The sequence below is a fragment of the Lytechinus variegatus genome, chromosome 10 (assembly GCF_018143015.1).
Source record: "Lytechinus variegatus isolate NC3 chromosome 10, Lvar_3.0, whole genome shotgun sequence".
NCBI classification, from domain to species: domain Eukaryota; kingdom Metazoa; phylum Echinodermata; class Echinoidea; order Temnopleuroida; family Toxopneustidae; genus Lytechinus; species Lytechinus variegatus.
In genome coordinates this window covers 20,268,621-20,281,629 of record NC_054749.1, presented here as the reverse complement: position 1 = coordinate 20,281,629, position 13,009 = coordinate 20,268,621, and the positions used below count along the sequence as shown (strand labels likewise).

Genomic DNA, 13,009 nt, shown 5'->3' with positions numbered 1-13,009 from the left:
TCCTACAAACCAGTGACGTTAGCCTTATACTTCCTTTTCTTACCATGTTTACATCCTTGCCTGGATAAAACAAATTTCCCGTTATCCAACAAAAAGAAATTTACGAGAAGATTTAAAAAAAAAATAGAGTACATGGTAAAGTTCAGATTTGAATCGTATTTTATGAGACTAAAATCAAAGTTGAAAAAAGTGATATTTGATAACGTAAAAGGCATATGAACTCCTTTTATTGGTTTCATAACGCATAATCATATTCTTTATATTAAGCTTATATTTTGTACGAAACGTCGTATCTGTTCCTATAAAAAATATTCATGACAGGCCTATCAATCGAATGGTAATGTTTATTACATGCCATAGTTATGCTTAAAATCTGTCTTATTCTAAGATGAGATCCCCATTTTTTTTATTTCCTTGCCCCTTTAAAAAATTTCAAAAGATGTTTGATGTTCAGCCATTCCCGGCAGCCATTATATTCATCTATGATCTTTAACTATTGTAATTGTGTTTCATCAGTCACTATTAATTAATGTTGTTTGTGTAAGGAAGATCTTTGGGTTATACATATACAGGTAGTTAAATTTTTCCCTTTCCCTGCATGCGTGTATGTGACTACCCATATTGGTTGCATTTGCATATTCTATGTTTGTTGATGAAGCAGTATATAATGATAATAATGATGGTAATAGTAATAATAATAATAATAATAATGATAATATCAATATGTTATCCTCTTGTCAAAGGTAAGGAAGAGGAGGAAATTCCCCCCCCCCCCCGACGTAGTATATGTCCTATGACGTCACTGGAAAAACCAAGTCTCTCTTGTCAAGGGGGGGGGGACACAAAGTAATCCACCCGGCCCTGCCCCTAGTGAATGCCCACTGAATGAGAGCTCTGACATCATATTTCAATGTAGCATTTTAAAAGGTAATACGTCCTGTAACTGGGACTACATCAGGCCAGTGGCGTAACAGGCGGGGGGCAGGTTCCCGGCCCCCTAGCGGATTTCACCGGGAAAATTATAAAAATGAAACCGGTAAACAGAAAAATGGAGAAAGATCAAGACCCCATGCAGTCATAGGCGGCAGAAGCGGGGGGGGGGGACGTGTCCCCCCTAAATTTGAGTTTGGGGGACGATCCCCCCTAAATTTTAGCTCATGACCTTTTTTTTTTTGCTTGTCATTTTTTTTTGCCTGTGTCCCCCCTCACCTTTTTTTTGCTTGTCCAAAAATTGTGGTGGTCCCCCTAAAATTTTTGGCTTCCGCCGCCAATGCATGCAGTCGGGAAATTTATATAACGCTAAAGACTCTCTATGCGCTTTAGAAATAATAAATTACTAAATTATAGGCCGACATTAAACCTACTTTGAAAATATTTGGTTTAATACGTAATTTGTTGTGTAAAAGCTATATACCCGCGATCAATTTTGATTAAAAATAGCGGCCATCTGTAAGGTTTAAAATGGCTTTAATATATCAAGAGGTTCCGGGGCGGAGCTTCCGGACCCCACTCGCATAGCACTGACATACAGATGGAAGAATTTGGGCCATGGGGGGCCATGGCCCACAAAAAGTTCCACAACCAAGAACAAAAAGAAAAGTGCAAGATATTGAATGATGGTATTTTCTTAATGTCATGTCAAAATTAGATTCTCATACCTTTGAAAAGTGATTTTTTCGCTCGTTCAGGACTTATATTAAGCAACTTTAAGCACTGTCGCAAAGAGCTTTGCCCCTAATGCTCGCGCAAAATCATAAAAAATATCCTATTCACACTGGCGTGCAAAGAAAAAAAAAATAGAAAGAAAAGTAAGGGATAGAGAGGAGGGTTAAATATTATATAATTTTCTGAATATTATGTCAAAATACCGGTGTGTTGGCTCAGTTGGTAGAGCGTCCGTCTATCAACCGGGAGGTCGGGGGTTCAAACCCCGGCCGCGTCAGACCAAAAGACGTTAAAAGATGGGAGTTGCTACTACCCTGTTTGGCGTTCAACGATTAAAGGGATAGAGCCTCGTCGATCTGGCGCTGCACAGTGGCTGCCGGGCCCACGATCAATCGGGCAAAGCAAATTTTCGGAGTATTTCATTTCATGTCTATTTCGAACAATAAATTATGGATTTTTTTTTTCAAAATCGCAACTTTTTTTTGACATAAATTTTGCTCAATACGCCATATCTGGCCCCCTCAAAATTTGTGCCTCATTACGCCACTGCCTGTTCATATACCATGATATGACTGGGATATTTTGGCTCTTGCATCTCCTGACCACCGACCTCCGATACGCCCCTTCATCCAGCAGATAACTCTTATTCCAAAAGTTATTGTTTTTCTTATACAGTGCGTCCAACAAAAAAAGGATACCCGTTTTACAGTAAGAATGAGTAAGTAAATGAATACCATAAATCGTTTGGATATCTTAAAGAAATAACTGGGAATCCCAGTTTCCTTTTATTTTTGGTGGGACACACTGTAGAGCGTGTTGGAGAAAGAATCTTTCTTTTTCTTGTTTGTAGAAGGAATTGTTGATTTTCCAATTATTTTTTTTTACCTTGCCCGATATCTATAATAGTCATTCTTGGAACTTTCATTTATCTGATAAAACTCATCTCACTAATCTACCCAACTCAGTTTTTAATACATGAAAATTAAGGTCACTCCCACAGTGCTTTCAATGTTTCTGTTCGTTTCCTTTCAATGAGCAAAGATTTCATTATATTAATAATAACCATATTTCTAATGCGCACATATCCACTGACAATTTATCATAATTTCAAATATAAACAGTAAATTGGAAAAATATAAAATCATATATTAACAAAAAATATGCTCAAATTCATAAGGAGAGGGGGGGGGGGGTTATTAGGGTACACATATTACTGGACGTTATGAGACATAAGATAGGTTTTCAAGTTTGTTTGGAATGACTGAAGAGAGGATGAGATTTGAACAGTGTGGGGAAGTGAGTTCCAGAGACGGGGTGCAGCAGCAAAGAATGCTCTGTCACCCCATGTCCTCTTTGTTCTTTTAGTTTGATGGAATTAGATGAGCGAAGACCAGTACGAGTAGTAGAAGAGGAATGAAATTGGTTATTTTGGTTATTTTTCATTTCAACCCCCCCCCTTCCCCACTTTTCTATACTGCTCGTCATTTACTTTAAATCCTCAAGCAAGAAAAACTGCAGACTTTACAAAAATATCAGGGAGCATTTCATGAAGCCAACAGAGTATTTTCACCAACACCTGTTATAAGCTACTGAAATCCTTGGCTTTGATTGGCTGAAAGCTAACCTTTTCATTGAATCACTATGAAGATCATTCAAACACTCCCTGAAATGGATATCCATCATGAAGGGAGAAAGGGGAACTGTTTTTTACGAAACTTGAAGTTTACACAGTAAAAAGAAAAGCTGTTTATTTTGTTTACCGGTATGCAATGCTATTTACTAAATGAATCTTGCAGTAGTTGATTAAACAGTCTTAACAAGTGTTTAAAATCTGAAACAAAGTTTGATTATTTGTAAATATTTAATTCTCAATAAATTAAGCATGATTGTTTAAACTATTAAACAAGTACTGTCAGGTTCATATAGTAACCAGCAATATATTAAATTTAAACAGCATTTTCACGGTGTGCGAGTAAATCAGAAATACAGTAATAAATGACACAAGTGTATTTAGAAGCCATTAGGATTTATTTGCATTTGAAGATAGTTGCAAATTTGATTTTCAATCATAGTCAAGTCATCTGGCAAACCTCATTCAACAATGACATCGACAATATAATATTCATTTTACATTTACACTGATATATTATAATGATTTCACAGATATCTAGAAAATAATGATTCTATGGACATATACACACATATCTTACATATACAACTAGCAAAATTTACTACAGTAAAGCCTATCATCTAATAAATAAAATAAAATATTTACATACCTCATGTACAAGTATATAATGAATAAGAAATCAACAGATTCTATGGAGGGAAAAGGTAGATATTTTTATATCATTTATCATAACTGATTTATTAATATATTTCAACTAAACTTAAATAAAAAAAAAATATATATTTCAACCAGTCTTCAAAAAAAAATAATAATCATAAACCAATAAATACCCTTGATTATAAAACCCTAAATTCGGTCATCCATTCAAAAAAAAAAAAAAATAACAATATTTACTATTTCCTGTACTCCACAAGTATAATATATTGAATGGCATAAGAAATTAACAGATTCTATGGAGGGAACAGGTAGATATTTCTATATCATTTATCATAACTGATTTATAAATATATTTCAACCAGTCTTCAAAAAAATAAATAATCATAAACCAATAAATACCCTTGATTATAAAACCCTAAATTCGGTCATCCATAAAAAAGTAAAAAATTTAACAATATTTACTATTTCCTGTACTTCACAAGTCAAATATATTGAATGGCATATATCAAAATCAAAGATTTTTTTCTTATTCCATTATTTTATCAATGCTGTATTATCACATCTATATTTTCTTGATAATCATGAAATGTAAAGACATATTGGATCTAATAAAGAATGATGAAGAAAGGAATTAGCTCTTTCCAAAAAAAAAAAAAAATCAGAAATTGATAGAGACATAATCACAAAATAAAGCATCTTTCAAAATCTTGGAATTATTTTTATTGTAAGGCATTTTGATTGAGATGAAAGACCTGTAAAGGCACAGAATAGAACTCTGGAATGATTTCAGATCAATGCATTAAGCTCCTTTCAAAAACGTTTTAACAGATATACAGCATTACACAAATGCTGTGAAACATCATCACTTAGGTGAATATCATAAATCACTAAAAATTCATTTATGTAGTGCAATGTATACAATCATGTAGAATAATTCAAAAGTAACTACACATATAGTTATTCCTGTAGAAATATGAATTTGCTCCCCCAAAAAAACAAAAAAAAAAAAAAATCATGAAAGATTTTTTCCCTTAATACTCTCTCTAATTATACATTATTGCATTTTCCTCCAGATTTCAAGTTCATCCACCCCTCTCACATTTTTTTCCTTATGGCCCTGGGACCAAACCAACCACAAAATTATTCTACATTGTACAAATAAAATAGATATTTATGTAGTGGAATCCAATTAGAACACAGTATTGCTACAACAAAAGACCTGCAGAATATTGTAAAGTAACCCTTTTTGTGTTTTTAACAATATTGAAAATGGAATAAAGTTCATTGATTCCTCATTAGCCAAAAGACATTCATTCACCACTATTCACACAAGACAAAACATTAATAAAAGATACATGTTGGCAATAGCAAGCTTAAGTCACTGACAGTCAAGATGAACAAGAAAAAAATGTACAAGAATTTTCTTTTTGGTTTGTGCTATGCATAATAATGATTTATAAGCACTTAGATAAGTACAGTGGATGTCTCAAGCACCTTCAAAAATCTGATTTATTATTACCATTTATTGTGATAAAACAAAGACCCTGATATACTTTATAAATATTAAAAGGTTAAGTTGTTGGTGAGGAATGTGTTATTAGGAATATCGGAAGTATCTGAATAAAAGTTTGTTGATTACATCTTGTTCAGCATCAACTAGTCACAAATACCTTGTAATATTTATATTATGCACTTGTGCAAATATTAATGATAAGTGGCGGTGGGTTCAAAAAAAGTTTTAATTAGAGTGTACTTTACTGTCCAATCATGAAAACTTTTAATTTTTACCCATTATATGTTTAACTTGAGAAAAAACAAGATGATGGAATAGAAAACTAAAACTATCACTGAATGTCATCAATACCTTCATCATATTGCCTGATTTAATACCACATAAACTGAAACATTATCCAAGTACATGGTTTTGACAATATTCCTCTTGTAAATACAGCTATTCATCTGTTGGTTAAGTAATTCAAATTTTGCATTTGAAGTTTGTATAAGTTAACGCTATGTCAACAGTCCCAGCATATATTTGATTTGGACAAAAATTCCACTGTACTTGCAAGCGTATGTAGATTGAAAAAAAATATATATTTCTCTCTTTACCTCAAAATGAAGTAGAGTGCAAAGCCAAAAGTATAAATTGGTAAAAATCCTTTGTTATGCATTCTGTGCATATCAATTTGAAAGACATCAAGATCATTTTACATGACATACATGTACGATAATTAATTTTCTGAGAAAGAGCATACAGATAATAATGCATTTCTGGCATACATTTCGATAGATACCACAATAAAATGTAGACACACTAATTCCTGACTTCAAAGTTCCATTCACAAGTTAAGCTTCGCCGCTTACAAAATATGAATTATATAAACTGTGCATAAATGCAAGGTTGGATGTCAGATTGTGTTTGAGGTAAATCACCAGATCTGTTAGAGTTCTGTTAATAATTTTTTTTAAACTTTAATTGTCATAGAAATCAGAGAGCAGGATTACCACTTGCAAATATCATGTACTTTTGATTTGTGAGCTGGTCCATGGGCACAATTCTGCACACTTCAATCGATAAAAAAAGTACACCTTCAAAATCTGTCACGACAATTACCATAAAAGATGAGGAAAAAAATTGTGATTCTCAGAAAAATACCTCATGCTTTCTGTTTGCTAAAACAAACCCAGGTGTTCTTCTCATGTACTTCAAGGTTGAAAGTATGCTGTTTCAAATTGACCTTCTTGCAAACTACAGTGTTCTATTTAGCTTCCAGTTAGCTTTATTTAGATATTTCCTCAACTTGTATTGTGAGGTTATGATTGTAATGTGATTCAAAAAACACCCCCACAAAATTAAGGAAGCATATGCCACAGGAAACTAAAGCCAAGTGACCCTGTCCTGGGAAGTGAGACCAAGCATCACTAGCGTGCCTATGGGGGGGGGGCAGACTGCCCCCCAGACAAGTCACAACCCATGCAAGGGACCTATCCCTCCCCCCCCCCCCCCCGAGAAGTTGAAGACCTTTTTTTGCTTGTCAATTCTTTTTCTGGCATGAAATCCTTTCTTTGTGGTTGAAGACCTTTTTTTTGTCAATATTTTTTGCGGACGATTTTGCAAATTGAAAAAATCCTAGGTACGCTACTGCCCAGCATCCCTCCTTATCACTTCTAGACCAAAACCCTGTGCCACTGAACGGGGGGGGGGTGGGGGGGGTAGGAGGTGTGTAAGTAAGAAGTCACTGCTCTGTTCAATCAGTCCAATCAGGTACATAGAGCAAAATAATAAAGCCTGAGTATGATTGAAAATATTTGTTTGAACTATTCACAATCAACTATGATATTGGCCTCAACATTCATCAAGTAAAGGGTTCCTAAAATATTGGTTCTATGTGAATAACATAGACCGAGATGCAGGGCTGAAAGCTTTTTTTTCCCATTGGGAATGGCAATGAAGGCACTCACCAGTCTATAAGGACAGGCAGTCATATTCACATGAGTTGTAGAATTGCTAGCTCCTCCTAGCTGCTGCTCAAGAATAATGTACTGTACAAGCCAATAATCCTGCACATAGATATCTTCATGATTCCCCACTACTATATTCTGCATATATGTTCATGATGTCAGCTTTGCCTTCACGCAAAACAAATTTGACCATACACGTCAGTCATAACTCTCTTAGGCCTTTGGCTCTTTACAGTTCTGAAAACAAACCATGTCAGAACTTTTAGCTCGTACAGCGATTCTCATTTCCCTCATTTTAGTTTATGAAGCTTGAGAAATTCTGCAGCTTCTTTGTCGGAGGACCTTTCTTTGAGAGTCTGGACAAACATCCATGCTTCATCATCTGAATAAAAAACGGAATTGGGGAAGGTTAAACAGTTAATATACGTCAAGAAGCACTTAATAAGAGCAGAAAAATATAATTTTCTGATTAGGGATGATTGTAATAAAGTACTATTCAGACCATTTATAGTACAATAGCACAATATTATGTCTCAGTGAACATAAATGAACAGGGGAAATAATGAAAATGAAGAAACAGATAAGAAATGACGTTGGCAAATGAAGGCAAAGTTATCATTGATGACAAAATTACAAATGAGGACAAAATAGAAAATGATGGGAAAGTTAGCAATTATGGCTCAGATGACATCAAGGGCCTAAGACACACACTCAGATAACATCAAGGGCCTAAGACACACACTCAGATAACATCAAGGGTCCAAGACACACACTCAGATGCTATCAAGGTCCCCAAGACACACACTCAGATGCCATCTAGGGCCCCAAGACACACTCAGTTGCCACCAAGGGCCCTGAGACACACTCAGTTGCCATCAACAGCCCAAGATGCACAGTCAGATAATGACTACTAACCTTTGGTAACAGCTGGCAAAAGATGGAGAGAGATGGCTGCTTCTTCACCGAGGTTCTTGCTCTTCTTGCCATGGACACCAGGGACATCATTGATCTGCAGGTAGGCCTCACCGCCAAAATCATTCCTCAAGAAGTCATAGTCCATTAGGTCACGCCAGGACAAAGTGGACGGTAGCACCATAGGATAATACCTGACTGTGTGGAACATTGCTGTGATGATGGAAGAAAATAATTTCAATAAATTCATTTTTTTTACTTGTCATTCAGTATAAGCAATATGACATTTAAAGAACAGATTTCCATTATTATCCATCAAACAGCAAATTCAGAAAATAATAAAAATCGCATGTAGATGAAGTTAAAGCTAAAAATTAATTAAAGAGAGTCCCAAAAGGAGACAGTGTACTTAAAATGAAATGATGCAGTTCTTTGACTTAACAAGAGCTTTGATAATTGAATTCAAACTCACAATTCAAAGGTCTCGTCAAAGAGTGGATGCAGCGTTTTCTTGATGACCTGCGTCTTCTGAAAGTGACTTTGAGGAAAGACATGATGAGGCTGTAAGTACACTATCACGTATGGATCACTCAGACCTGTAACACGAAAAACAAACAGTTAATGCCTTCAAATTGGCAACATCAAGTATTTGCATGTATGAATTTGTTTTCAGGAAGAGAGCAACATTTCTACGATGTACTTCAGCATCTACATCCTAAAGTGTGGGCAGATTCTAGAGGCCAAACCACACAAGAGTTTAGTATGACTTCAGAAATGTTGCATTTATGCATGTTGAACTGTATCACACAAAGTGGGGAGGGGTTACTAAAGGGCCACGGCCAAGTGTGAGGTGAATCCAGTTACCCATGTTCCATGGGGACAAAACCACTTCGAAAACTTTGGACTACTGCTTTAAATTCCCCTTAAATTCCCAATTACATGCAGTATAATGGAATGACTTTATTTCCAGATCCTGCTCAAGAGAAGCATGTAATGCAACTGCGAATCAGAATCGAGGTTACACATAAGATACCAAGTCCAAGACCACAATGAATATTCAAGGGGATTTTATTTTTTGAATGGCCAAATGATAGTGAGATTTTATAAATTTTTTTCAATTTTTAGATAATAAATTTCCCCCATAAAATTTGGATAAATTTATTATCTTTAAAAATGGTAAATAGGCCTCAAGTTTAGGAATTTAGAAGCATTCTAAAAGAAGCATTCTTAAACCTATATCCCATGGGAAGGTTATGGATTTGATAATAGCTATAGAAGCCATTTTCTTTTTCACCCCACTATCTGAAGCATAATACATTTTCATATGATTTGGTACAAACCGCACCCAACAGCATCACATAAACAAGAAGATACAAAATGAATTATAATTCTTGCTTCCATGATAAGTATATCTTGCCAAGTTAAGAAACTTGAATATTGATAAACCTGTATATTCAAGAAAAAAGTTTATACACCACTATACATTATAAAACTTGCAATAACTTACCATTGTCATCCATAGGCCTGATTTGAGTAGCATTCATCACCCGGACTCTGAGCTTCTGCTGACTCTGTTTATAATTGCACTTGACTGTTAGGATTCCTAAGGGTGAATCTGACTTGTTGGCCTCTTCCTACAATCAGATAATTGAGCAGAAATTGATTAAATTGGCTTTACAGACCACAATGCCCCTGCCTATTACTGAATGCTGTAATTCCCGTAGGTTTTTAATAGAACAGTCAGTTCCGGCAAGCAACTGGTTGAAAACTGTCAACAATATATGTAGATGTCCTTGTTCTTGGCAGCAAGTACACATTCTCTGTAAATTGTTTTGAGAAGTACCCCTTTCTTACTGACAGATATATGATGCCCTTTTGCAGATTGAGGAATAGACAGAAACATCCTAAACTCAACTAAAGTGCTATGTGAATGTTGATATTTACATGTTTTAATTCTCTGTATAGTTTACAAAACTGATACCGAGACTCAACCTTAGACTCACAACTACTCCTCATCTAAACTCAACAGTTTCAAGCTTAAACTAATCTCTAGGGTGAGATTATTTCGACCTGATATAATATCAAAACTGGCTGAAGGAATCTCAAAATCCTATAATTATCAATTCAAAATGCATCTAAATTAATCTCAGACTCATTTATCGGGAGCTGATCTACACTCAAACTCAAACATGTCTCTATCTCACACTCACCTGTTGCATGACCCGAGCCATGAGATAGTCTTCTATCAATCTCTTGGTGGAAGTACCAAACTTGCTGAGTTTACCCATGGCTTCCTTGAATATGGGACACTCAATCACATCCATGGGCAACCTTTCCCTTTCTCAGACTCAAGTCTTATTCTCTCATAAACTCAAACATGTCTCTATCTCACACTCACCTCACCTGTTGCATGACCCGAGCCATGAGATAATCTTATATCAATCTCTTGGTGGAAGTAAACTTTCTGAGTTTACCCATGGCTTCTTTGAATGCCAGACAATTACATTCATGAGTAGACCTTTCCCTTCTCAGACTCAAGTCTTATTCTCTCATTAACTCAAACATGTCTCTATCTCACACTCACCTGTTGCATGACCCGAGCCATGAGATAGTCTTCTATCAGTCTCTTGGTGGAAGTACCAAACTTGCTGAGTTTACCCATGGCTTCCTTGAATATGGGACACTCAATCACATCCATGGGTAACCTTTTCCCTTCTCAGATTCAAGTCTTATTCTCTCATTAACTTAAAAATGTCTCAATCACAAACTCACTTGTTGCATGACCCGCGCCATGAGATAGCCTTCTATAAATCTCTTGGTGGAAGTATCAAACTTTACTGAGTTTACCCATGGCTTCCTTGAATATGGGACACTAAATCACATCCATGGGTAACCTTTTCCATTCTCAGACTCAAGTCTCATAAACTCAACCTGTCTCAACTCCATCTCACACTCACCTGTTGCATGACCCGAGCCATGAGATAGTCTTCAATAAGTCTCTTGGTGGAAGTACCAAACTTGCTGCTTTTACCCATGGCTTCCTTGAATATGGGACACTCAATCACTTTCATGGGCAACATTTCCCTTTCTCAGACTCAAGTCTTATTCTCTCATAAACTCAAACATGTCTCAATCTCAAACTTACCTGTTGCATGACCCGAGCCATGAGATAGTCTTCTATCGGTCTCTTGGTTAAAGTACCAAACTTGCTGAGTTTACCCATGGCTTCCTTGAATATGGGACACTCAATCGCTTTCATGGGCAATCTTTCCCCTTCTCAGACTCAAGTCTTATTCTCTCATAAAATCAAACATGTCTCTATCTCAAACTCACCTGTTGCATGACCCGAGCCATGTGATAGTCTTCTATCAGTCTCTTGGTGGAAGTACCAAACTTGCTGAGTTTACCCATGGCTTCCTTGAAAATGGGACATTCAATCACATCCATGGGCAACCTTTCCCCTTCTCAGACTCAAGTCTTATTCTCTCATAAACTCAAACATGTCTCAATCTTAAACTCACCTGTTGCATGACCCGAGCCATGAGATAATCTTCTATCAATCTCTTGGTGGAAGTACCAAACTTGCTGAGTTTACCCATGGCTTCCTTGAAGATGGGACACTCAATCACTTTCATGGGCAATCCTTTCCCTTCTGCATGGAAGAAGTTTCCAATAACCTGCAGATAAAGATAATCAAGAAATTTGACAATCATTTTCCTAATTGTAGAAACTAAATATTATTAAAATTATTCAATGAAATTATTTCAATTTGCACATTTCATTAATTCCAATACTGGTTAATTTCATATCATACTATATGCCCTGGTTGATATGGTCTAATTTGGCTGACAAACATGCCAGTCACATCTCTATCAAGGACAATCCATATATCATGATTATAATTAAGGTTTAAGGTAGTGTTACTTACATCATAAGCATCATGCATTCTCTGACCAATCAGGGGATGTTGATTCAGTGTCTGTTAAATAAATAAGTACAATAACAGGTGAAGACTTTTCACTTAACAAATGAATAAGACTGTGCCTTATATCGTAATGCTTGGTTTCAATAACTGACTCTGAAATTCTGTAATGCACACTCGATAAACTCAGAATGGACTGACAAAACAGGAAAGGATGTAATATAAAGTTATCCGTATAACAATTAAAAAGCATACATTTCTATGAAAATTGTGTTCATGGCTCATTAAAATGTCACCATTTTAGTACTTTTAACTTAAATAGTAACCCTCACATTAACTTGTCACTGATGGTAGTAGTATACTTAAGAAAATGTGACAAAAAAACTTAGCCAGGACATACACACACTGAATATAATACAGACTCAGAGTCATAATTGTGGTTCAACCTCCCTCATGGTATCAGATCCATAACAGACTTTAAGGCCCAAATTCACGAAGGTGGTTTTTAAAACCCACGGTTGAATCCATGGTTTATGCAGATTTCCTGTATACATTACACTTATTTTACCTCGTATATTAAAAAATGTCCAATGCAGTGATTGTCACAGTGCGCCAAATTGACACCTGTTGCCGTGGTTATCCAGGCTATTTTATTCATGAGTCCACTGTTTTTATTCATACGTCCACCCTTCAAACAGTGGACTCATGAATAAAATAGCGTATCTAACCATGGTAACTGGCGTCAATTTGGTGCACTGTGA

The 13,009-nt window shown here is 35.8% G+C and overlaps 1 protein-coding gene and 1 long non-coding RNA gene across 2 annotated transcripts in view; one reads left to right on the top strand and one right to left on the bottom strand.

The window, feature by feature from the left end:
- Positions 1 to 3,559: 3,559 nt before the first annotated feature.
- LOC121422222 lies at positions 3,560 to 5,442 on the top strand. The gene is made up of 2 exons (XR_005971132.1): positions 3,560 to 3,999; positions 4,261 to 5,442. It is a non-coding gene; the product is annotated as an uncharacterized LOC121422222 (long non-coding RNA).
- Positions 5,443 to 7,392: 1,950 nt separating this feature from the next.
- LOC121422221 (protein unc-13 homolog D-like) overlaps positions 7,393 to 13,009 on the bottom strand; it is a 47,374-nt gene continuing 41,757 nt past the window's right edge. The window contains 7 exon segments of the mRNA XM_041617131.1: positions 7,393 to 7,796; positions 8,330 to 8,481; positions 8,483 to 8,539; positions 8,799 to 8,922; positions 9,834 to 9,960; positions 11,848 to 12,003; positions 12,255 to 12,305. Of these exon segments, the coding sequence (XP_041473065.1) occupies positions 7,705 to 7,796; positions 8,330 to 8,481; positions 8,483 to 8,539; positions 8,799 to 8,922; positions 9,834 to 9,960; positions 11,848 to 12,003; positions 12,255 to 12,305 (759 nt within the window). The 3' untranslated portion in view covers positions 7,393 to 7,704.